The sequence below is a fragment of the Anser cygnoides genome, chromosome 4, assembly GCF_040182565.1.
Source record: "Anser cygnoides isolate HZ-2024a breed goose chromosome 4, Taihu_goose_T2T_genome, whole genome shotgun sequence".
Taxonomy (NCBI): Eukaryota; Metazoa; Chordata; class Aves; order Anseriformes; family Anatidae; genus Anser; species Anser cygnoides.
Window position 1 is genome coordinate 49,814,541 of NC_089876.1, and position 25,489 is coordinate 49,840,029.

Sequence of the window (25,489 nt, forward strand, 5' to 3'; positions counted from 1 at the left end):
TGACGCAGCCCCATTTACCATAACCCTTTGGGCCCTGCCCGTTAGCCAATTGCTCACCCATCGTATGATGTTTTTATTTAGCTGTATGGTGGACATTTTGTCCAGTAGGATCCTATGGGAAACCGTGTCAAAAGCCTTGCTGAAGTCCAAAAAAATCACATCAGCTGGTTTCCCTTGGTCCATCATACGGGTGATCTTATCATAAAAGGAAATCAGGTTAGTTAGGCAGGACCTGCCCTTCACAAACCCATGCTGGCTGGGACCAATGACTGCTTTGTCCCCCAGGTGAGCCTCAATAAGTTCGAGAACCATCTTCTCCATGATTTTACCAGGCACTGACGTGAGACTGACAGGCCTGTAATTGCTAGGGTCTTCTTTCTGACCCTTCTTGTAAATCGGCACAACATTTGCCAGCTTCCAGTCTACCGGGACCTCTCCAAATTCCCAGGATCGTTGAAAAATAATTGAGAGAGGTTCCGCGATGACGTCCGCCAGCTCTTTCAGCACCCGGGGATGAATCCCATCCGGACCCATGGACTTGTAGGGATCCAGGTGGAGTAGCAAATCCCGCACACGTTCAGGGTCGGTTGGGAGTTTGTCATCCCCACCCGATTAACAAAGCATTGTTAATCTTACATTCTTTTATTACTTATTGTTAAAATAACTGTGCCCATCTAAATACTCTAACACTCAAATTTGAATGTTATACTCCTGTATGTATATTTAGAAAAGAACTTTAAAGATAACTTGGTTGATTTTTTTCAAGCAATATATTTGATTTAAAAGTAGTTATGAACAAGACCTTGTATCATTTTGAACCCAAGGAGACCACAGTGTACCATACTTGCTAAGCAGGAATTCTTTATACAGGAACATACAGCTGATGTGTGAGAAAGGAGACCATAGGTGGAGAGAAGAAAAAAGGAAGAAACATCGTCATAGGAATGCCAAGGTGGTTGTTTTGATCAAGTAGATTAACTCAAGCCACATTGAAAGCAGTCTGGCAGACTCAATGTGAGCTGTTAGCAACGGTATTTGGTGAGTATGAGTAGAAATGTAAACACAGTTAAATTTTACTTTACTCTGCAGCAGTCTCTGGCACTTTATAATGGATGTTTAGTGCTTCTGGGAATGCATATATAGAAGCTAAGTCTAAGTAACCACTTACAGCTCTGCATAGGCAGTTGAGTACAAGAAACAGTTGAGTACAAGAAACAGTTGAGTACAAGAAACTTTGAATAATCTTTGTATTGGCTACACAGGGACATGAGGTTCCTATTATAAACATTAGGTCCCTAAAGCTGGAATATGTGAATTGCCTTTCTTGATTTCATTAATTTGCATTATTTTTGCCAGGAGCTATTGAGATGTCCACACAAAGAAACGGTCTTCTCGCTGTTATTTTACTAGGGTATAGGGATGTTAGGATGTAGTAAGTGATAAGACCTCGGGGAATAACATAAAGGTTCATCAGGGGAGGTTCAGGCTGGATGCTAGGAAAAGGTTCTTCACCGAGAGGGTGGTTGGGCAGTGGAACAGCCTCTCCAGGGAAGCAGTCATGGCACTGAGCCTGACGGAGTTCAAAAAATTTTTGGACAACACTCAGACCATATGGCAAATGTCTTCTGTATGACTTTGGCATGCTGCATCTTTCAGTGTCTGTGTTCTCATAGTAAGGGAGCCTGGGAAACCGGCATCCAATATAATAACATGGGCTTAATGTCTCAGAGTGGCAAAGGATACAAGAGATGCAGCTGTCCGTGCCACACAAGGAGATTTTGAATGATCAGCTACTATGTCACATGTCATTTTGTTGATTTTGAAATATGGTGAAACACATTGTACTAATATTCCTCAGAGTTTTAAAGTGCCCATTGAGTGTATTATCTGTGCTCCTACAGAGAGGGAACTGCTAATCTCTATGGGACATATTGTATCTGGTTAATTTATAGACCACATTGAAGAGGGGCTTATGTCTTTGCAGAATAAAATAACAATTTAAATGTAACTCTCTGCTTGTTAGTCTAGAAACATGGAATCACATTTAATTGGCTTGCATTGACTGTTTGGAAGTGCTTATTAGTTTAATAGAATGTTTTGACAAAGTAGTAGATTTCTGCTTCCTTTCAAGTAAATGGAAAGAGAGGTTACTACTAACACAGAATTCAACTTTTCCATTTCCCAATATGTGGATGTACAAAAAGTGCATTTATAACCTCTGAAATTTGCTCTTTTTTCTCCATAAATAAATTAGAACCTGAAAAAAGAAAATGTGACCAAAAAATGCATTACTTGTTTCTTCTTTATAAAGTGCTTAATCTATCTGTGTTCCCAGGAAACTCCAATGATTTTGAACAGAGTTAACAGTAGTGCACCAAGAGAATGAGGGAATGGGAGTCTGCAATACCCCTTATACTCATTAAGCATTTATAAAAGGTTATGTGCAGCACTGTAGGTAAATGAAATAGTTCCTCTATCTGTATAAAAGTTTTTCAAACCTGTTGCTATTATTAGTGTGGTGTTCAAGTAGATTGCCTTGCCAACTTAATAAGCAACTAAGTATTCTGCAAATAGCACCTGCCAAAGTGGGGAGGAAAAAAAAAAAAGGCAAAAAAACATAAAACCACTGAAGTAAGTACCACTTGATTGCTTGGACTTCCTTCAGTGTCATTCTCAAGAACCTCTTCAGAAGAGGAAAGAGAAAGCTGGTCTGAACATTGCCACTAATTCATCTTTGTAAAAGTTGCAATACTCAGGACTTTTACTGAAAAAAAAAAAAAAAAAAAAAAAAACCAAGGTCTGGTGACTGTTTCCAAGGAAAGGAACCACTTCCTTGAAGTCATGAGCTCTAACTTTGCAAGTACTCTATTATATAATCCCTTCATCGTAGTGTCATATCACAACCTTTTTGCTTAGGTCTTTAGGTATATACAAGAGTACTGCTATTCAGTGGTTAATAGGGATTGTCAGAGCTCTCACCATAGTAAGTTCTGCAAACTTTCTGTAGCATTACTGACTTGTGTCGTTTGTTCTATTTTTACATCAGCTTTGCCTGCTGGCTCCAAATAAATTACACATTCACACCTGAAAATGCCCCCATCTTTTTCCGTCTCTTCGCACTTTTAATTGACATCTCTTTTGAACTATTGAGTAACAATATCCACTAAGCTGTTATGTGGACTGTACTACATTTTCACTCGTTACACTATGAAACTTTCAGTTTCATGTGTTTCACATACTGGGATGGACCTTTGCTGGAAAGGACTTTTCATGCTAAAAAAAATAGAGTTCGCTGAAGTAGGACTGTTGTGTTTTCTTTCTTTGAAATAAAGGAAGAGAGGTTTTCCAAATTCTCATTGGAAGTATCTGTGGATGAATGTGATTCTGCATTATAGTATATATACATCTATATAGCAAACTATATAGCGTGCTTGACAAATGTTAAATGACATTTCAGGATTTTATAAACCTGTTATAATCCAAATAAAATTGCCATCTCTTGGCTGGAAAATAGTCAAACTAATTGGCTAATAAGTAATAATTGTATATTCTCTAGTCTGAGATGTAATCTAGGGCTCCTTCATGGTAGCATGAAAACATGATCCCAAAAGAAAACTGTACTAATGCCATTGTTAATCTTGTGGATAAATGAGAAGAATTTCATAGAATTTCATTCATTTTCTGGTTATTTCATAGTCAATAACTAGAGGGAAGAGGGAATAGAGTGTGTAAAATCCTACAAGAATTTCCCCCCATTTGAGCCCAAATTTTAAGTGTGTTGACTAAAGCATAGCTTATATAGTGCTTCCTGTGGTAATTTATCCCCCTGATTAATTATTCTCATTATTAAAAAGCCACACATTATTTCCAATTTGTGCTTGTCTGACTCTCAGCTCTTTACTGCTGCTTCATATTATGTCTTTCTGTTACATTAAACAGTCCATTAGTACCCAGCAAAAGTAGCTGCATGGAAGTGTTTATATACCATAATCAAGTTACCTTTTGATCTCTATTTTGATAAACAACAGAGAATGAGTCACTAAAGATCTTTAATTACTTTTTAGTGTTTTCTCAGCATAATTTTCTGGTTTATAATTCCCTTTTCCACAGATTTTAATTTAAACAAATGATCAGGAAAGTAGGTCAAGTATTCATGGGCTGGCCTGTCTGCGAAGATAACCATTAACCTCTCTAATCAACTTAGCCAGAAGTTCAAGGCACTTTAAAGTGAAGATTATTGGGCCAGGACAGCATGAAGGTATCTGACTTATTTATATATATTCCAAACTGTTATTTACCTTCTTGACTGGAGATTTTGACATTTTTGTTTGCTCTTTTGTTTGGCATCTGATAACCTTTAACTTCTGAGTGAAAACATCCAGAAAAAGAGCATTAAACACTTTAAATGCAATTACATACCAGACAGCCTTCACAATACATTTAACACTAAGCACAGTCCCAACCCTATCCTTTGTTTTTCAATTATGTGTCCAAAAATTTCTTTTTCCCATCAACGTTCCTTCTTTGTTGCACCTCTTTTAGTCCCTCTCCTTATTCCAGTTTTGGGCCTCATCCCTGATATATACCTTTGTACTCATCTTCTGCAATCTGATTTCATTTCCATTTCCAGTACAGTCTCTTCTTGTATTAGAGGGCAACAAAAAATACTGATTAAACCCAGCTGATTTTTTTATTACTCTGCCTTTCTTCTCCCTACAATAGCATAGTTTACACTTTTATTCTAAATACTTCATCTGTAAGTAAGGAGTTGCCAGATTTCTTCAGCTTCTTTCTTTTTTTTTTTTTCTTTTTAAACAGTATTCCAGAAAAGAGTTCACCTACACAACCTCTGATTTATGATGTCTGCTTTTTTGAAGCCTGCTATTTTTATTTTGTACTGCACCAGCTTTTCAAGCCAAAGCTTCCCTGCAGCTGTATTTTCTCCAAACATGTCAAAAGTTTCAGACCATTTCTGTTATGGTTAAATTACATACAGATGCTATAAGAAAGCAATACAGTCTGGCACATGCAATAAACATGCAGGGAACAATGACTGCCTAAAGGTGGTAGCTTCTTTGTCAAAGTATTTCATGTTATTTTTTTGTTTCATCCCATGGAGAATAAACGGGATAGGAACACTTGCCCCAAAGGAAAATCTGCATGTCATTGCAGCAGAGTTGCAACTTGCAAAATGTGCATGCAGTCACATGGCTAAAATTACATGAACTGAACTAAATGGGAATCTTATGCCAAAAGAAACACAAAAATCATTCGAAGCAACACAAAAATTCATTTTAAAATTTTAAAGAGTAGCCTGTCCCATCTAATGACTTTTCATGATTGATGACTGAAGAAAACTTCTCAAAAAAAAAACTTCTCTATTAGGTTATTTTAGTAAAAATTAATCAACTTCTGTCTTGTTTGATGATGAGATGTCTTAGAACAAATTTCATCTGTAGCACTTAACAATGAAAAGGGTTCCAAAGAAATAGAATGAGCAGATATATCATGCAGTATCTTTCACCTGTCATTCATTTAAGCAGATTTTGAAAACTTGAGAATAACTTCTAGAAATCTACTGAATTTCTCTTCCCTGATCACTGCCTCATACACACACACACACAACCCCAACTGTTTCCTAGACTTTGCAACAGTTACAAAGAAGAATTCCAAAAATCATAGTATCATAGAATGGTTTGGGTAGGAAGGGACCGTGAAGACCATCCAGTTCCAACCCCCTGCCATGGGCAGGGACACCTCCCACCAGACCAGGTTGCCCAAGGCCCCATCCAGCTTGGCCTTGAACACCTCCAGGGATGGGGCATCCACAGCTTCTCTGGGCAGCCTGTGCCAGTGCCTCACCACCCTCTGAATACAGTTTCTTCCTTGTATCTAATCTAAACCTGCCCTCTTTTAGTTTAATGCCATTACCCCTTGTCCTGTGCCTGCACTCCCTGACCAAGAGTCCCTCCCCAGCTTTCCTGTAGGCCCCCTTTAGGCACTGTAAGGTCTCCCGAGAGCCTTCTCTTCTCCAGGCTGAACAACCCCAACTCCTTCAGCCTGTCTTCATAGGAGGGGTGCTCCAGCACTCTAATCATCCTTGTGGCCATCCAATGGACCATACTTCTTTTGCTGGGGACACCAGAGCTGACCACAGTACTCCAGGTGGGGTCTCACAAGAGTAGAGTAGAGGGGGACAATCACCTTCCTCGCCTTGCTGGCCACTCTCCTTTTGATGCAGCCCAGGACACGGTTGGCTTTCTGGGCTGCAAGCCCACATTGCTGGCTCATGCTGAGCTTCTCATCAACCAACACCCCCAGGGCCTTTTCCTCCTTCCCTTATTCGATGTTTAACAATCCAGTCTTTCAATCATATGTAATAATTTTGATGCTGTAATACTTTATCATTTCCTGAGGGAAACTTCAATGAAAATACTCTAATTTCCCAATCCAAATGTATATTTTCCTTCAAGTTGCTTCAGTAACAGGAAATTATTTGTAAAGGCATATAATTAGGGGACAGGGAACTATTTCCAAAATTAAAGACAAAAAGAAATGACCCATGTGAACTAGACAGTAACATGGCACTGAATGGTATCCAACACCACTGCATTTCTACCACAAAATTCTATGGGTTTGGCCATTTTCTTTCAAAGTAATAAACTTCATGTGAGTTCAGGATGAATTAGCTTAAGTCAAGTCACATCCCCAGCTTCAAGACAGAGGTGTTATTATTAACAGCACAGATAAAGCTGCAACAATTTGTAGTTTATATAGGGCCATTTCCAAATGCTGTCTGCGTTCCTAGAATCAGATAAAGGATTAGATTATTAGTGCAACACTTGCAGACATCTATGAAAAGAATTGTTCCATCTGTGCTGGAAAACAGAATCATTAATTCCTACTGGTCAGCTGCTCACGACCTGGAGGAGAAATTCATTAATAAGTCATCCAAATTTTTACTACTTTCAGATATTTTGTGTTGCCTGGTCCATGAAAGAGGTTTTTTGAGTCAGTTATTAAGACCACTGGAAAAGGAGACCAAAGAATTAAAAACTAAATGCAGGTTAAAATGCAGGGAAAAAAAATAGTGAGCTTTTGTTCAGGACTTGAAAAAACTATTATGTATTTCATATTCTGAAAATTAACTTCACCATTTCATCTTTTTTTTCTAGTTTTCCATCCTCTTATGTTCTAAAGAGGTAGAACAGTTGAAAGATTTTATAGTAAAGGTCAGCTAGGAATAAATTGATCATCACACAAGAACAACCACTTAAAACTCTTCCCTCAGAAATCTGTCTTTTGGCAGGTGAAAAGGTGTGATTCTCTCCTTTTGGTTTTCTGTGCTGTACTGAATTACGACTGTTGCGTTTGTAACTGCAGGACAGTATGAAGCATGTTCTGCAGCCTTCTTACCCAAGGAAGAGAAGAATGGTGATAATCTGGAGCTGTGCTCATGCTTCCTACCTCCTGACTGGGCCCCAACCTGAGGTGGAGCTAACTGACCAGGACACATGAAACTGCTGGACACGACATGAGAAATTGCTGGCTGTGAGAGGTGACATTGTAAGCAGCTGCTGAATGTCACAGATAGCCCCCTGAGGGATGGCTGGACTTTGTGGGAGGGGACGATCAGGCATCCTGACCTCACCATGCCAGAGTCTATGCCAGGCACCTTCCCAACTACTTCCTAAGGTAAAGAACTTTCTTTTACCTGCTTCTGAGGTGCTGGTCTCAACAGGTGCCCAACACCTTCAATACTGCAAGATTCACAAGGCAACGAGATTTGAGTTTAACTCAGTCATACCTTGGGGTAATACACTACGCTAACTAGCAAGTGGCTGGAGAAAGGGATAAAAACATGCTCTTTTCCTTGAGTAGTTTCATGAAGAAACATATCATTTCAAGTGAGATTTGGGGTAGTAAGTGTTGCTCATGCCAGCCCTCAGGCAAGACAGTCTACAGGGCACTACCTTCTCCTCAGCATGTCCCCATCAGAACATCCCTGCCATGGGTTGCCATTTTTACATGCCTTCATCTCCCCATATATTTCACAAGGCTGTGAATGCCTAAAGATTGCAGTGGCAAAAAAATTGCGCACTGTAATTCTTCAGTTGTTGTAGGGATGTGACATTAGCTGTCACAAAATATTTTCATGAGATTGGTACAATGCAGGCAGTAATCTATGTGGCAGCCAAGGGTGCTGCTGTAAATTGTATGGACTCACGTAAGCTCCGTAAGTCAGCATAAGTGTTGTTAGTGCTGAGTCTTTGAGAAGACACACTGAATCAATGACTCCAAACAAAGGGTAACTGTTATATGTTGCAGCTATTAAAACCTGGCTATCTGATTTTAAAATCAGGTCTATGTTTGTATGGCTTCCCACCACATTTGTAGATCACAGATTACAAATGCTTGTTTTAAAAGTTGCAAATTTGCTTTGTGTTCTGGAAGGGTGTCAGCAGCTGTGATAAATGTAGGTGGTCCTTACAGTGAATGCCTTCTGCTCAGGGTTTTGGATTTATACTCAATATTATTAGAATTCAATTATTTACACTAAAACTATTTCAGCACACAATTATTGATTCATCTTTTATAATTAAATTTTTTTTTAAAAAAAAGAAGACTTTATATATTGATAGAGAAATACAGCTCTGGAGGAAGCCAACACTACGACCAAAGCATTGAAGTGGTGCCTGAACCAGGCATGCATAGATCAGAAATGCAGTAATTGTTTCTTAGAACTCTGTCCATGTGTTCCTGTTTATTTGTTTTAACATTTGGGACAATTACAAAGTCAAAAAAGAATAATGACTGTTAATCTGTATTTCCTCAGAGGTCTGAAGATAAAAGCAAATGGGTAGAAGTGTAGGTAATCAAAAAATGTACATTCAGTCCTCTGAGATCAAAACCTATAGAGAAGTACCACATCTTTTAAACACTCAATAAGGGCTAAAACTAAAAAGGGTGTTAAATTATCAAAATCAAATAGTTCCTATACAAGTAAAAATCATTGCTGCATTGCTGCTTCCTGGTTACGGGAGACACTCTTTGTTATTTTTAAGTTAAAGTACCTGAAAGTTTTATTTCACTTTACTTCAAGAGGATCCAGAAACTAGGCATTCATCTGCTTGAGCCTTCTGAAGACTTAATTTCAGAGCATACCTATGCACCAAAATAGAGTCAACCTCCATACAAAGCATAATGATTGCCCCTGCTGTTTCCTTTAACATAAGTGTGGGTCAGAACCAACCAGTTTTGATCGTGTTGCCTCTTTTCATGTTGTAGCTCAGCACTTAAAGCTTTTGAGCAGGATGCAGAAGATTTGGTTCAATTCTCTCATGTCATAGAGGAGCATACAAGGGATCAAGGGGAAGAGAATGAACTATTTCTCTTACTGAAGCTACATTTCTGAACCAAAAATAATCCCAGACTGAGACAGAAAGAGAGCACAAGATGCAGCATGCCACTGCAAGGCTAGTGGTTCAAGCACTTGTCTAGTGTTTTTTTCTTCTTATCCCTACCATAAAGATTTTTTCTAGAATTAACATAGAAATCAGCCTTGGATAAAATGAAAAAAAAAAAAAAAGAACGTTAAATGAAGTCTTTAAAGATATCATACTATTCTTTAGGATTATAATTTATATTCTTAATGGTATTAGAAAATATAGTTACAATAAAATATCACCGATGGAAAAAAAATATATTAGTCATCCAGACGGTTGGGGAAGATAACAAATATTTTAATTTGAATTGTTGATTTTGTAAAGCCATCACTCAGTCTTGCAAACCTAGCAATTTCCACTATATTTAAAAATAAAATATGAAAATAAATAAGAAAAAAGTCAGAGCTCATAACTTCCTATGGTATAGTATATATACGTATAGGTATACATTGAAAATGTTTTCTCCACCAGTGTCATGCACAGTGCTTTTGAAGTGTGTGATTAAATTGAAATCAATTCCTCATGTTGGCTCAAGCTGCTCATAGAAATATTGATTTTTTCATGCACAATTTAGTTGGAGGAAAGGAGGAAAAGCTCACCTAAAATAAATAAATAAATAAATAAATCTCTTCTAATGTAAACTCCTTCACCACAGGCTATCAGCATGACAGCTGTTCCAAAAACCTACATCTTTCCTAGCTCTGTCGAGAAATTTTCATTTTATGCTTCTCAAAAACTGCAGTATTAGATATAGATAAATGTTGTACTTTCTTAGCTGATTGAATCAAATGTGTACATGCTAAAGAACAAATCGAAATACCACCCCAAACAAGAATTTCAAAGCCCCAGTGATTTTTGGTCCTGAGTATTTACTAACAGTAAGAGAATTTTATTTTACTGGTCACCTGTAATTATATGGTGATAACACTGGGATTTCTGAATTTCACAGCTCCCCTCTGCTCTTTCTGTTCTGTTTTCTGTAGGCTGTTGCAAAAAAATCGAAATTAGAATTGTAAATTAAGCTATTACATAAAAGCCACTGGATTACAAATCATACCTGCTTTACAACAGGCTGGTTCATTTTACAGTTTTATTTTCTTCACAATAGGGAAGTGGCAAACTGCGGTATGGATAATCCTACAGATAATTCATCATTTCAGCAGCTCCTACTTTAACATGAGCTCCACATACATCCATGGATGAGCTAACCTTGACTCTCCTCTGATCTATGTTTGCATAGGGTTATATATACACAGACAGCATTTTTTTTAAGAGAAAACAAATTATAGAAACCTTCCTGTTTTGGTTCTCCCTGTTGCTTGAGAGAAATAATATGCATAATCATAAATTCAGTAGTAGATGGATATTAACTTAAGCTGAATCTAGACAAATATATAAACTAGTGACAATATTTAAATCAGTTGGTGGAAGTTGGGCAGGGTTTTTCCCAGTGGCCCTTAAAGGCAGTGCCTTCCTCATCCATGCATTTACATGTGAACCCACAACTTTCCCTGCATGATGTCTGCCTTGCTGGGATTGACCATTCTGCTACCACACAGATATTTCTCTCCAACTTTGAAGCTGGCTTTGATAATTCTCTAGCACAAAGTTTCTCATAGCTGAGTTATTGAAGTCTTTGCTTTTCCTCCTCAAAGCTTTATAAGCTGCATGTTCTTAGAGCTCATTCTCTCAAAGTACGACATAACTGTCCACAATTTTATTTTTGATACTATCTCATGTTAAAATATGTAATTACATTGCTAGTGAACATTTTATGAATTTCACATCTTCCAAAATTGTATATTCAGCTATTTTTATTTGGGAAGTTTGCCTTTGCAACTAGAAGCTTTGGTGTTTAAAAAAAGAAAAATAGAAAAAGCGTAATCCCCTGAATACAACAGAGATTGTACAACTGGAAAAAGAGTCACCCTGAAAAGCTGGACATTGTATACAATTCCTATGAGATTCCCAAATGGTATAGTAATTTACCAAAGACATTGACATCATGACTATAAAAACACACAATCATAGAACTACTGTTACAATCTTTAATTAATCAAAAGACTAGAAATGCTGATTAGTCAAAAATAGCATTGGCAAAGCTTGTATGTTTGGTTATTTTGAAAGAAATGTATTCTACATTCCAGCAACAGCTTTGAGGCAAGCATGCTGGTGAGCTACCGCTTTGTTCAGTCAAAACAGCCAACTAGAGCTGATATCTGGAGAAAAACAGGGGAAATGAGGGAGGCAGCGAGGAAGTTTGCTCAGACTGAGCACCTTCCTCCACCCCAGCTAAGGAAGGTAGCTGGATGTGGTCACCAAACCCTCTGGCAGCACAGGGTGCCTTTTGCAGAAGAAAGGAAAGCATTTCAGTAAGCTCAGAGCTAGCTAGCTATACTGCTTGTACACCACCATCTACAGCCAAGCTAGTGACCCATTTTCAAACAGAAAAGGAGCTGTAAAGGAAAGTAATAATCCCTGAGTCCTTCCTCCCCTTCTCTCTGCCTTTTTCCTACAGAAACTGAAACTCATAGTCCATGTTCCCCTCTGCATTTACAGCGCTGGACCTAGTGAAGGAGTTAGGATTGCATCACAGCTGGGAGGTGGCCTCCCTTATAGGGCCTTGGGAAAGAAGAGATACAAGAAGGGTCCTGTTTGTGGGGAGAACAGATTAACTGACTGATTACTGACTTTTTCCTCTAAATTTCTTCCTCTGTTATCTCAAACTAATCTTGCTCCTCCCTATCTTTCTTCTGCACTGTTAGAGACAAATTCTGTACAATTGCTTTAGCTTCAAATTATGTTGGCAGAACTGGTATCTGCCTCTTTCTCGTTTGAGACACTTGGTGGATACACGTATGTATCAATAAATAAATAAATAAATAAAAATTTAATCTTTACTATATCCCCTTCAGGAGAGAGCCAGCAAAGGAAGGTCTCTGCCTCCAGAAGCAAATGCCAGTAATCCCAGCTCAGCTGTGACTGTGCTGATAAGAAGGTCTGGAGAAGGAAGTGAGAAGTTACGAGATGTTACTGCAAAGGTCCCTGTATAGTTAGTCTGGCCCATTAGGTCAGCTGTCCCACACTCTTCCAGTTTTGTGAGGTAAATCCTATTAAATCTCAGCAATTGTGCAATAGGGAACAGTAACCTTTATGAAAAAAATAACACGTTCCTACAATACTGATTGAGTCACAAGTGTATGAGATAGATAAATGTACTGAGTACAGCTTACAATTTGGGAAGAGTTGCTGTAGATGAGGTCTTTTCTTATCCTTCTGTGCTTACGCTACTTAAATGTTCAGGTACTTTTCCTAAGAGTTGCTTTGCTCTGAACTTGGGGAGTTTGGAAGTGTTAAATAAGGAGTATATCCTGCAAAGGTAACAATTACCATGTAAAATATAAATGTCTTATTCTCACTCACACTGTCTGCAAAGCATACTGATGGAGCTTTGAAAGCAATGCAAATTAATTATAATTAAGCCAATTAAGTTCATTTGCACAGTTAAATCTTCGGGATTGTAGGATTGACATACATAATGAAGATTTTACATTTAAAGTACTATGTTCTGAAGCCTTATCTGTATATTAATTACTCACTTTGCTATAATACAAAACCTAAAGTTTGTCCATCAAATAGCTGAGAAAGCAAAAGGTTTACTTCCTGGGGCATCATTTCTGTATGTGAACTGTATTTTCATGACAGTGGATGGCAACATGGGCCCAACTTTGCTTTCAGTGATCATTCTGCACTTCGAGTGTTTCACTCGGGCAGCAAAACAGCTGACAACAGCTGACAGTATTTTCATCTGAAGATTTCCTTTGCTTAATGAGCAGCTCTTAGGGTTATAAAATCACCATTGACGTAACTATCGTGGGTCCTTGTTTAGATACACAGCATAATGCATCCTTGAAACTACTCTTAATTAAACCAAGGAAAATTCCCACATTAGGAAAGAGCAAAAATAACTCTAAGTAGGGCTGTAGTACTTAGATCTGCATTGTAACAGGTAGAGTTTATATACATCTATCTGCTCCCTGCCCCATAGACTAAAACTTAGAGGTACCATTCCTTCCTTCTGTACTGGTGAATCTGCTTGAAGCTTGTCAGCTGTAACATTCAACATGTTACGGTCAGAATTTGAGGAAAAATTATTAGTTAACCTCCTGAAAGGCTGTAAAGAAATTCTAATTTATTTCCATGGGGCTGATGATTTACAGGTTGTTTTGTTGTGTTGTTTATTTGTTTTTTTAATGGTGATCCTTACAGGTATGATTTGTTTACTTGTATGAAATTCCTTCTATGTAGTACCTAATGTGAACTGTAGAAAAAAAGACTATGAAGTACTAGAACTACACCAACAATGCTTATCTAATAGTGCTTCATAATTACAAACATTTTATTCTAAACCCTGTATACTTAATTTGATTTCTAATGCTTTTTAACAGAAATATGAGGTGACTCTTCTCAGTAAAATAAAAGCCATAATTATTTGGATTTAGTGAAACAGTTCATTAATGACTTCTGATAGTTTGTGGCACTGGTGAAACAAGGTTAGTTGAATGTTTGGGTTTTTTTCCCCCACAAATAGGTTTCTACAGTTTTAAAACTGCAGTTTTAGACCAATGCCAGGTAGCTGTGAAGACAGAAAATCAAACAGCTATCATATGTATATGCTCAATTAGCTAATATAAATCATATAAATATTATAAATATAATTAATATTCTAATGTGATATCTCTTTTTTTTCTATAGGGCATAATAAGACTATTGTTTTCTTGAAAACAAAATTCTAAAACACCAACATTTTATAGCTTTTTATGTTTTAGGCAGGAGTAAAGTCCTTATTGCCCTTCAAATGCACACAAACACACACAAAAAAAAAGTTTTCAAGTAAGGTAAGCCTAAATTATTTTTCTAAAACTAATAATGCCTACTTCATGTTTTGTTCTAATGATGAGCTTCCATCTTCTGCTTTTTCTGCTCTGTATTCCAAGTGTACTTGTTTTTCCCTCTAACTGTATCTTCTTGGTTGTAATATAATTGCACTGAGAGAATGGGCATCTTTTTTTTATGGTTCTCTCCTAAAGGCTGGGAACTGTTGCTGCTTTATGTATTCTTATTATGAATGTATAAGAAATGTAGAAGATGGAAGATCTCAGTGGATTTTCCATACAGTAAGTGTTTGCAACAATATTAACTTTAACGAGTATCCTTGCTAAAGGTCCTTGAAAAAGAGGAAGGCATTAGCTCGAAGTGACAATTCCCATTGGAGGCAGAGCATCAGAAAACATACGTGGGTGGTATGTGTTGCATTTTGGTGCTTTTCTGCTTACTCTGAGGTAGAAAATCTTGACTTTTTTTTTTTTTTTAGCAGTGGGTCAGTGTTTTAAGAAACAACTCACTTATTTCATTGTATTATCAGGTTAAAATATTCCAAAACCATACAAATTCCAATCTTAAATAGAGGTGACTAAACCAGAAGCAGAAGGCCACAAAGGAAGCTGTAATAGAAAAATATAGAAAAATAGAAAAAACATTCTCTGGAACTTTTCTCTAGAGCATCAGTTCTGTCTCATCCTGCAGTAAAGAGGTAGAGCTTTTATTTTATTTTTCCAATTATTTTTATTGAAAGTGTATTTCTGTTGTTCTTCATGTTCCTGGTTCAGTTTCTTCCTCTTACTTTCCCACCTTGAAAGTCCTTTTTAGAGTAGCAATTTAGATGTCAACCCCTGAATGGTTGTTTTGCAGCATCCATAGTTCTATTTGACACGGTCCAAAACTAGTCCCCACCTTATAAAGGAAATATTTCATAGGTCCCTAATCCATTTAATCCATTTTTATCCCTATGCTGCCTAATACTAATGTTGGTACAGTGTATGCCAACAGAATTTTGGGGTCTTCCATAGACAAGAACCTTTTAGCTGTTCTACATTTTGTCTTCCTTTATATTGGAAACCAAAAGACTGATAGCTCATAATACCTATTTTGCAGACAACTTTGCCATAGCAACAATGTGGACAGCAACAATGTGGTCTTTGCTTTTTACTATGAAAAAGATTTTTTCCCATTCTCTAAATCTGTCATTTCATATATGTGTCCATGTGTGGATGTGCTTCCATAGTCTGAGATGCTTTCTTCCTAAGTACCTGAGGTAGCTGCTGGCATGTTACCAGTGCTGCCTGACCTGTGCCATCCTGGCAAGCTGTTGAAACCATCAAGATTAAAAAAAAAACCTCTCTTTGAGGGCAGATGAAATTTAGCTCCTCCCCTTGAGTTCACCTCAATGCACTGACTCTTTTTGAAATATATCTTATTGTGCTGATGAGTGTTAGCCTTCACATCATTAAAAGAGATTTATAACCCTGTGTGAGTATATATGTGATCAAGTTTAGATAATACTTGCATGATCTACTGGAATCAGGGCCAGAGAGGAATGTCTCAATGTACTTAAATAAGAAGAATCTGAAAAATCTTAGTCCCACGCAGTATATGTTTCTGAACATCCCTCTTTGCTCCCTCAGATTGTTTCCTTTAGCAATAGTCATGAAGAGTGGTTAATGTGTAAAAATACTGACATGCTGTTATTGGAAATAAATTACTTTGTGCATTTTTTGTATTTCAGTGAGGGGCCGGATGGTTAGAAAGGGACTGTTTATAAATTTCACTTCCCCTTACTTGAGAAACCACCAGCTTTTATCTAAACTGTACAAAATGTTTAGCTTCAAACAGATTTGCCTAAATAAGATCATACTTTTTGAGCCTCTTGAAGTATTGCAACTTTAAAAAAAAAAAAAAAAAAAGGACTATTGATGACAATTCTCTGGATCTGGTTGTGTTTTGTACAGCAGCAGCTTTCCCTAGGGTGGACCTGTGTCCATGCACACAGCCCAGCCCTTGCCTGCCACCGGACAGAGCAGACCACGGCATGTAAAGAAGAGCCCGAGGAGCTGGGGTGCCCCCTGAAACTTTCTCCCCGACCTCTGCTGCGGGGTTTGTGTCTGTGTGCCAGGGAGGGGGGAGAGAAGGAGACCTAGTGCAAAGGAGAGCAAGCAAGGAAGCCAGGAGAGAGAAGGGAGCTTGCTTCATGCACTGCTGAAGACTGTCAGAGGCAGAGCGCACCAGCAGCTCACTGGCTGTGGTGCAATTTAAGGGACGCCGTTTATTGACTTTATTCATTAAATTGCTGAAGGACAGATATGACATCTGACTACTGCTTCTATATATTCTTGCTTATTGGAACAAAGGGTAAGTACACCTGGCTTTTTTCTTTGAACATTGCACAGAATATAGCTAATAAACTTTAGTAGTAGCTTTTTTAAACTATAATATCCCCGTGTTATTTTACAGTTGCTCATGGCGATTATTCTTTGATAAAATCTAAGTGTAATGCAGTCTCTCAAGGTTACTAGCTGCATGTAAAGATCAAATATTTTTGTATTTGTTGCTTTGAGAATTGCTATTAATAGTTATGAGCTGAAATTCAAAAATAAGAAAGAGTTTAAACTGCATAAATACTTGGTGTAAATATTTAATGAAGGTACCTATAGAACCAACTCATTTCAGATGCCTTGAAATCTACATTTTAGACTTCATTCAGCAGTTTGTAGTGATACTGTGCAATGCTACTAGAATTGGTAGTTCTTGCAAAGTAGATTGTGTTCAGGTAGCAGGATTTTTTTACCATCTTATTTGGTGTGATAAGCAGTGTAGTATACAGGAAGTAGACCAAATAAAATTTCAGTTTTCCTTCAGATGCAGACCACTTCGATATGGTGGGAGTTTCACCTGACCTTCTGCTTGCTTTACTAGTGTTTTCCTCATTCCAACTGAGTACCCCCTTTGTAGGTGCTGCTTTCTACTTGGGTAAGGCTGATCCTGTGCAGCTGCTGATACAGATCTACATGTTGGATTTTTGATGGTTATCATTTCCTTTAGTTGTCATTTGTATACTTAAATTTGCTTGTTGTTGCACTACTTAGATACTTAAGTAATGGTTTAGTAAATTTGTAGCTGAAATTAACAAATTTGTTGATTTTTTTCCAAGGGGTAGCTAACAATGTAAGGTTGAATTCTGCCACCTTCTTTTGTATTGAACAATGACTGACTCTCTGTTGCTTTTAAATTAAACCCGTTTCTGTTTACCTGTACATACTATGCCATGTAACATAAGATTTATAAGGGACATTGCCCTCATTATGAGTGGGAAATAGAGCCCCACTTGCAGTTATATTGATGGTTGCAAGGCTCAGTTAAATTTGTGGGGAAATTCTAAGCAGTTCTATTATGTTTTGGAAGAATACATAATATGCTAGCTGCAAGCATGAAAAAAAAAAAACAGTGATATGAATGTATTTGGAATTAAGCAGGCAATGATAATGAGATCTTAAAAAGCCTGTAAGCAAGGTATGGCTTCATATGCAGCTGTGCTATCCATGAGCAGTAATCCAAAATTTAAAGGTAGCATTTCAAGGTATGCAGAATAAAAGCTAAAGAATTTCAAACAAATTAAGCCTTTCACATTACTGTTTCTTTATCAAAACAGGAAAATGTTAAGACATTTATACAAGATGTGCAAATTATCGTAGGCATAATTTCTGCTGTGTTAAATTCATCTCAGCTGTAGAATTTAAAAAACCTATCAAAATACATCAAAGCATATTGCAAAATAGGACTGCAGGTGAGGGCTGTGAATGACTACAGGCCTTCTAGTATCGTAGTTACGATGGCCATTATGTTTTTAGGTATTTATTTGCTCTTCATTTATAGAGTATTATAATCACAGAAGAAAACTGCATGGCTCATCTAGGTTTGTCGGAAAGAGAAGCAGTGCAGTCACAAATTAAAGAGCGTGCATGCCTGGAGACCCTGCTGCCTGTTAGTGCTCTGTTTTGCACCAAAATTACTTCCTGCTTAGTGCCACTTCTCCTGAACTTGCTCAAAGCACAGCTCGCAGCTTTGCTGCCTTCCACAGTTTTGGCCAGCAATCCGAACTGTAACCACATTTACAAGTCAGCTGATTTCATCCGCACAATGGATTTAAACTTTGCTCAAGTCTTTAACTGATATTAAAACAAACACTCCTGAAGCAAGTATAGCTGTGCTTAGAATTTGAATTTGTAGTTTATGGGCTGCCAGAAGCTCAGCTGCAGAGACTTATTTATTTATTTATTTATTTCCACAATTCAGAGATGTTCCTAAATAAGTCAAATGAGAAAGAACTGTCCTACAAAAGTTTCTGTTGCCTGACATCGCCATAGCCATTAACATCTGCTTAACTTCCCATTCAGCAGTTACAGTTGCACCCAAATAAATTTCAGTAACTGTTTTATCTTATCCTACACCTTTAAGTTCCTCATTAAATCTTTATAGATGAAAAATTTATGTTCCTCATTAAAAAAAAAAAAAAAGGAGAGAGAAAAAATAATTTAAAAAGGCAAACAACTAGTGGAAATGTAGCTTTTTATATACCAGCAACTCTTGGTAAGTGCCTGCATGCAGTAGAGTCCTATGTGGACTGTACTATACCACATCGAGGATTGTCTTTGAAAACAAAGCAGCACCTGTACCACACTCTTCAATGGTGCAACAGCATCAATTTTACCATGGTAAAAAGCAAATTTCAGGGTCAGGTTCTGGCAGCATTGCACTGCACCCTGCCAGAGTGTTCGCCCCACTTGCAAAGCTAGCGGGCTGCTTAGGCACGTGGCTGGCCCCATGCTGGGTGCTGCCACATCTTCTCTGTTAGTAAAATAATCAGCTGTAATCACCTCAACCACCATAGTGCAGGTGCCTGACTTTAGAGTCTCTTTGATTAACCTTCTGGAGACAAAAGCTATTTTGTCCTCCTAGACTTTGGCTGTTAACTGACAGACCTTCAAACAATTCATTAAGAAAAATTGAAAAATAGTATTTAGAATTGAAAATTAGTATTTAAATTGAACATTACAATTAAAATGGAACATTAGTATTTGAAACTAAACTATTCAAAGTGAATTGCAGAAGGGATTGTTACTATTCTAAACCTGTCTGTGTGCTCTGTGCTCCTACCTGAAGTTTTCCAATCCTATTTCTGCTTGTGCCTACAACTCTCCCTCCATCTCCTCTCTATGTTCTTCCTTTTTTATTTATTTTCCCTTTCCTTACCCTCATTTCAAAATGACAAGGAAACCTTTATTAAAACCATCTGAAAGTTGTTAGCCTTTTTTGTGCTTCATGCACATGACAGCTGTTTTCAAGGCTGGGACCTCTTATACCAAATGCTTTCTGTCAAACACGGGACAGAGACCATCCCAAGTCTTCTGGAGAAGTGCATGTTTATGATTGTGCTCTCGTTTACATCTTTTGTAACAAATTTTATGACCGCTTCTAGATTTGTAAATAGGAAAGTGAAGTTACTTTAGCCATTGTACAAGCTCTAATAATCATTGTGTAATAATGATTTTTGGTTAATTTCTCTTTGCTTTCACTTAACTTGGGCATTAATCCAACTGGCCTCCCTGTGATTAGAAGAAAAATGTGCTTCTCGTATATCGATGTGTATAACACAAAATAATGTCTTTACAGAAAATCAGGGATGAAAACAAGATTTCCTGAGCAAAATTTCCCCTAGTTTCAATTAGTCTATGCAGAGACGAAGTGAAGCTCTGAAAGTTACAGCATTGTCATCTGCACAGGCTGGTCTGCCTGCAACTGCTGTGTGGGCAAGGCTACTTGCACCTCTCCATTTATAACACGCAGGGCTACCCAACTTGCCAACCTGTCTTAACTCCTTATAGTGACTCTACCAGGCTTTAATCATTTGCTTTGAAATTTAACGTGCAGCAAGGACTTTTTTTCCACCTTGAGAAAAAAAGACACTTGTGTAAAACTTTACTAAAATCACTCAAATTTTTCAAGAGGAATTGGTACTTCACCTGTGTTGAGTGCTTCCAGAAATCCTGTGCTAAGCAAATATCATACCTTTTGCTTTGAATCAGGTGTTTGAAATTTGTTGGGGAAGGCAATAATCTTGCACCAAAGTGTACCTTTAACTTTCTGTACTGAACTTAGAGAAATGGCATGCCTACTATAAAGATTTCTGTACCTCTATTATCAGAAATTCAAGTGTTCTGTGCTTGCTAAGCAAAGCCCAAATATGAATATAGCAATTTTCTGTGCAAAGCAAATTGCCAGTGCACCATCTGCACAGTATGAGCAATGATACCAAATCTTTTTATGTCCACAGGTACTTTCTCTGTTGCTTTGTAACCACTCAGAACTTAAAATTTCTGAAAATATTCCCTTTCTTTAGTGATTGCAGTAGAAAATCACTTTTCTTAAAATAATAAGGGCTTCTGCGGTATTCCCCCACAAAATCACTGGGAGACGGTGCTCTTACAGGCCATCCTCACTAGAGGGGATGAGCCTATTCAAGCCTACTTGCCATCATGTAAAAATGAAGCTTCTCCAATAATTTGCCTTAATGCTAGAGACCAGCGTGAAGCTCATCAGAGGAACTGCCGCCAGTGATCGGAGGGAAGGTGTCCTGGCAGTGCTGTGTGCCCTATTCTTTGAAGCCATCAAATCAGACTTTGAAATGACTTGTTCAAGGTGGTGAGGTTGTACGAAGCTGAGAGGATCAGGAAGTCATTCTGGTTGTGACAGAAAAGATGAAAATGTATTGGGAAGGACTGAGTGAGGAGACTTAAAGTAGAGGCTAAAGGGAGAGTGAGGTGAGACGAGGGAGCAGAGAGGTGAAGGAAAAAGCTAACACTACTTAGAAAAGGAAAATGGAAATCAGGCTGTAAGTCTGAGACGGTAGAGGCTGAGGGAAAGGGCAGTGTAAAAGGGAGCCAGCAGGGAACAGTGAATTAATTAAAGGAAAAGACAAGGAGCTCAAAGAGGAGACTAGAGTGCCTGAAGAATAAGGTCAGAGGCTGAGTGGAAAAAGGAGTTGTGCTTGGTGGAGTCTCTCTGCTCCGCTACAAAGCCTGGAAGGAAGCTTAGAATTATCACATTGCTTACTGTCTCATTGCAAAATGTCTCTACCTCCTGCATAACACCTCTGCTCAGGGGTTGATAATTAATGCTTTCAGGTCTGCAGAGCTAAATGTTCTGAACCAGTGGTGTCATGTTATGAAATGTGGGAGGAAAACTGATTTCCTCTTTAAGAACCCAGGACATTACCTACATCAAATAACATTATTAATTTTACAAACTCAGTGTTCATCTTGATTCCTAAACTTAATTTAGCCTATGTGCACGTAGTACTTTTTCTTCATGCTGTAGCTCCCCAAGAATTTGTGTTCCATGGACTGCACTTGAAGAATGAGTGAGAAATGTGTGGTGAATTATGCTGTGTGACCATGTTAACTTGTGGCAGAAAAGAAAGGTAAATTGGGAATGAGGCTGGAGATTATAAAATGATGTCCATGTGATGAAGACAACTGAGCTCTGCTGTGGAAAACTGATTTCTCTTCCTGTTTCTTGCTCCCAACAGGGATGCTCTAAATGCTTCATAAAAGGAAAATAATTACATGTCGGGTTTTCTAGTTGTCATCTTGATAATCCTGATGTAGCAGTGATCGTTTCACAGCTGCCACTGAAATCTGTGAAAGCTGTGCTTTAAGTAATCTATGAAGCTGATTCAGAAACCTAAAATTAGCAGAAACATTTGCCATACATATGCCAATGTCTCAGCTCCCCATCTGAGTAATAACGCCTTAACCTAAACTGTAATCTAAAACAATCTGTGGGGACTTGAAAAGGGAAAGGACTACCTCAATGAATCTAAAAGCCAAGTGACTGTAGGATAAACATCTTGACTAGTCTGGGAAAATTAATAGCAATACAGTTGACAAAGATGATTGCATTTTTAGAAGTTTAGTCAGGAAGGCTCTTCTATCATGAAAGTACACTTCGTCACGTTGTTTTCTTGTCTCCAGTTCCATGGTAAGACGTGAATTAACTGTTACGAAGTTTTACCTAGGAACTATAGACACTGATTTGCAGAGACCTTGCTTGTATTCAAATAACACTACAAGCCTCTAGTCTCTTGGTATTTTCTTCAGATTTCAAAACTTGTTATATAACAAAATCAGTTTTAAAGTGTTTCTTAACTAATTCCTTTCAAATCCCTCCTATGCCTGGTTTGAAAGTATTTTCACTTAGAAATACTGCTTTATCTTTGGTACAGATTTTCAGCATCATGCAGAAAGAATACAACCTCTTCCTTCTTTCCAACTACATGGCAGAAATGGGTATTGAACAGTCTGGATTTTCTGCACTCCTAAGGCTTACAAGTCATGTGAGGTTTTTCCTTTCCTGATACATTTCAGAATTTATTTTTTTTATTAATAGCTGATGATTTCTCTAGCATGCCTATCTAGACATTTCTTAGGTTTTATCACTGTTTGATTTTTGTTTTAGTTCTTTTTCTTTTTAAATCATGTACATATTCACTGGTTTCACATCACTTTCTAGCCAGGTTGGCTTCTCACACAGAGAAATAGTTCTTGTTTCTGTGGATCTCCAGCTTTGGAAAATATAAAAGATATTTTTAAATACGATACAGCTACAAAGGATTTGACCTTACTAGTGAGTCCTGTCAACAACTATTTTAAGTACTGGAATGTGATCTTGTAAGTTACAAATATACTGTTACTGATACAACTGCCATATTCAACCTATAAAACATAAATGTGGCTGGATTGAGATCTTAGTGAAACAAAAAAATCCGTTTAGGAATTAAATCTTCATTGAAATAATGTATCATAATAAAAATTTTCCATTTTAGCATTTATTCTCCAGATATGTCCAGCAATATTCTGTATATTGTATATAGGGAAGCATTAGGAATTAAAAACATTTAATGTTTTCACTGGATAGGCTACAGATAATAGTATAGGGTCAAATGCACTTAAGGTCTTCTAGTTTTGTTTGTTTGTTTTTCTTTGTTTTTTTAAAGTACATGTCACTGTCCTTAACATGATAAACAATAAAAGTAATCCTGTATACAGATGCATTGATTTTACATGATAAATATCCTTTCATATCCTGTTGCCTGTGATTTAAGATGTCTGTCAAAGCATTTAGCTACAGAAAGCCTTTGGCAAATGCTGTGTTGCAATACTCTGCCTTCTCAGTCCCCTGTCTAATGGTGTGATACAGCTATTGTGCTTGTGTGCTAAAATCCCTGCTGAGACCAGGGATGCCTTTTTGTAGGCACCCTTCTTAACGCCATGCCCCAGAAAGCCTGCCCTCCGAGCAGGCATGTCAGATGTGAACGGAGACCTGGCAGAAAGGTGCGTTGGGATTAGGGTGGTGGAGCAGATCATGGTCTGAGCACGCCTCTCCTCCTCCCAGCCCTGTCTGCTGCCTCCTGCGCCATGCTAGAGGTGTGCCACGATAGTACCGCTCTAATTTAAGCTCTTTCCCAGAGCATGCTTTCACGTGTGTTGACAATGAGAAAACATTCAGTGTCAGGAAAGGGCTTCATAATGTGTTGATTTAGTTGGACTGGGGTTGAGAGAATGGAGGTAGAGACAATGTGGAGGCTACATCCATCAGGAGCCCACACAAATATATTGTTTTGCCAAACTGCATCTACAATGGAGACAGACTCCTCGGTGCAGTTGCTCATTATCTTTTCTAACTTCATTGTGAACAATTAATATCCATGTAACTTACACCTATGTGCTGCTAATGTTCTATTTACATTAATGATTTTATATAATCTAAAGGTTCATCTTGAAATCTTAATCTGCATGCACATTTTTAGAGTCTGCGAAAGAAGAAATAAGCCAGATGTCTCTGATCACTGGTGAGCTAGCTAACACTATTCACTTTAACAAAGTCAGAAACCCTATGAGCTTGAGATAACTTCTGATTTATAGCACTTTAACTGGAGCGTCACAATTAATAGTGGTAAATGACGTTTACTCATAATAAAAATATAGTAGACATTGGGTGATTTCTTTAAATTGAACCAAATATTCATGAGCTGGAATCCAATAATTCATTTACTGAAGCACAGTGCCCCCAAACTTATATAAGGTTTTCTCAAAGTAATAACATGAACCCATAAAAGGCAAATTCCCTAAAATATTTTCAATTTGTTTTACTTCAGAAATAGAACAAAAAAGAATTGCATTTTATAACACTTTAGGAGCATGGGATCACATAGATTTATAGCAACCTCCTAAATCTGAACTTTTATTTCCATATTAAATCTGAATTCTTAATAGTTATAAATTGTTATTAGTAACAAAAGTATTTGAATAAATAAAGTATATCAGATAATCCTGTCTTGGGTTTACCAAGAAAGAATGTTTTTATTGTTACAAAATTATGTATGCTTAAGTATGCTTCAGAGCTTCATTTTAAGTTATGCTGGCTTAAATCCATTGTAAGAACTATCATAAAAATCCTTTCAGCTTTTCTTAAAGGCACAAGGAATGAAAAAAACAGACTATGTTTCATATTTTAAATACTTTGGGTAAGATTCCCAAAACATTCTTTTTTTCCTCTCACTCTCTGGAGTTCTAGATAGGGAAAGCTTACCTGAATCTTACCAGAATTACTAACTCTATTTTAAAAAGATTTGTTTCAGTTTGTATTACCTGAGAGAAGACAAAAAATGTTGTGACTTCTGAAAGTGTGGCTGATGTGCAGCTTTCTTAGTTCAAGCCACTCTGTAGAAAAATAAGGGACTAAAGAACTGTAAGAGATGGAGAAACAGAAAATAAAATCTCCCATCACCCTTCCTCAGGTTTTTTCCTTTAGTCCAAAATGAGGCTGGCTGTTCTCAAATCTACTCTCTTTCATCAATATGGCAAGGTATTCATTATGCCAGTCTTTCTTTTTCTTCTTCTTCTTTTTTTTTCTATCAAAAAAAAACATACCAAATGTGGAAAAGAAGTTACAGCTAAGTCACGCAATTTTTAGTTGGAGGGGAAAAAAAAACAAAGACAATTTTTTCCATTTTGACCTAAGACATTAGGCAAAACATTAAGACCTTGTAGATTGTTTTCTGTTATGAGGAGCAGTTAATGACGGTCACA

General features: G+C 37.5%; 1 protein-coding gene and 1 long non-coding RNA gene across 10 annotated transcripts in view; both read left to right on the forward strand.

Moving 5' to 3' along the window:
• LOC136790717 (uncharacterized) overlaps positions 1–13,311 on the forward strand; it is a 54,512-nt gene extending 41,201 nt beyond the window's left edge. For 2 of the 3 annotated variants that reach the window (XR_010831156.1, XR_010831158.1), the window contains exons 4-8: positions 871–1,038; positions 2,336–2,455; positions 4,111–4,258; positions 7,384–7,695; positions 12,362–13,311. This is a non-coding gene — a long non-coding RNA (uncharacterized lncRNA). The remainder of the gene's footprint in view (positions 1–870; positions 1,039–2,335; positions 2,456–4,110; positions 4,259–7,383; positions 7,696–12,361) is intronic. The other variant, XR_010831157.1, reaches the window with a different exon arrangement.
• A 611-nt stretch (positions 13,312–13,922) lies between these two features.
• RXFP1 (relaxin family peptide receptor 1) overlaps positions 13,923–25,489 on the forward strand; it is a 55,145-nt gene continuing 43,578 nt past the window's right edge. For 2 of the 7 annotated variants that reach the window (XM_066996110.1, XM_066996111.1), the window contains exons 1-3: positions 13,924–14,749; positions 14,872–15,039; positions 16,295–16,694. In XM_066996110.1, the coding sequence (XP_066852211.1) occupies positions 16,646–16,694 (49 nt within the window). In that variant the 5' untranslated portion in view covers positions 13,924–14,749; positions 14,872–15,039; positions 16,295–16,645. Of the gene's footprint in view, positions 14,750–14,871; positions 15,040–16,294; positions 16,695–25,489 lie in introns of all 7 variants that reach the window. The other 5 variants (XM_048076176.2, XM_066996112.1, XM_048076172.2 and 2 more) reach the window with 4 other exon arrangements.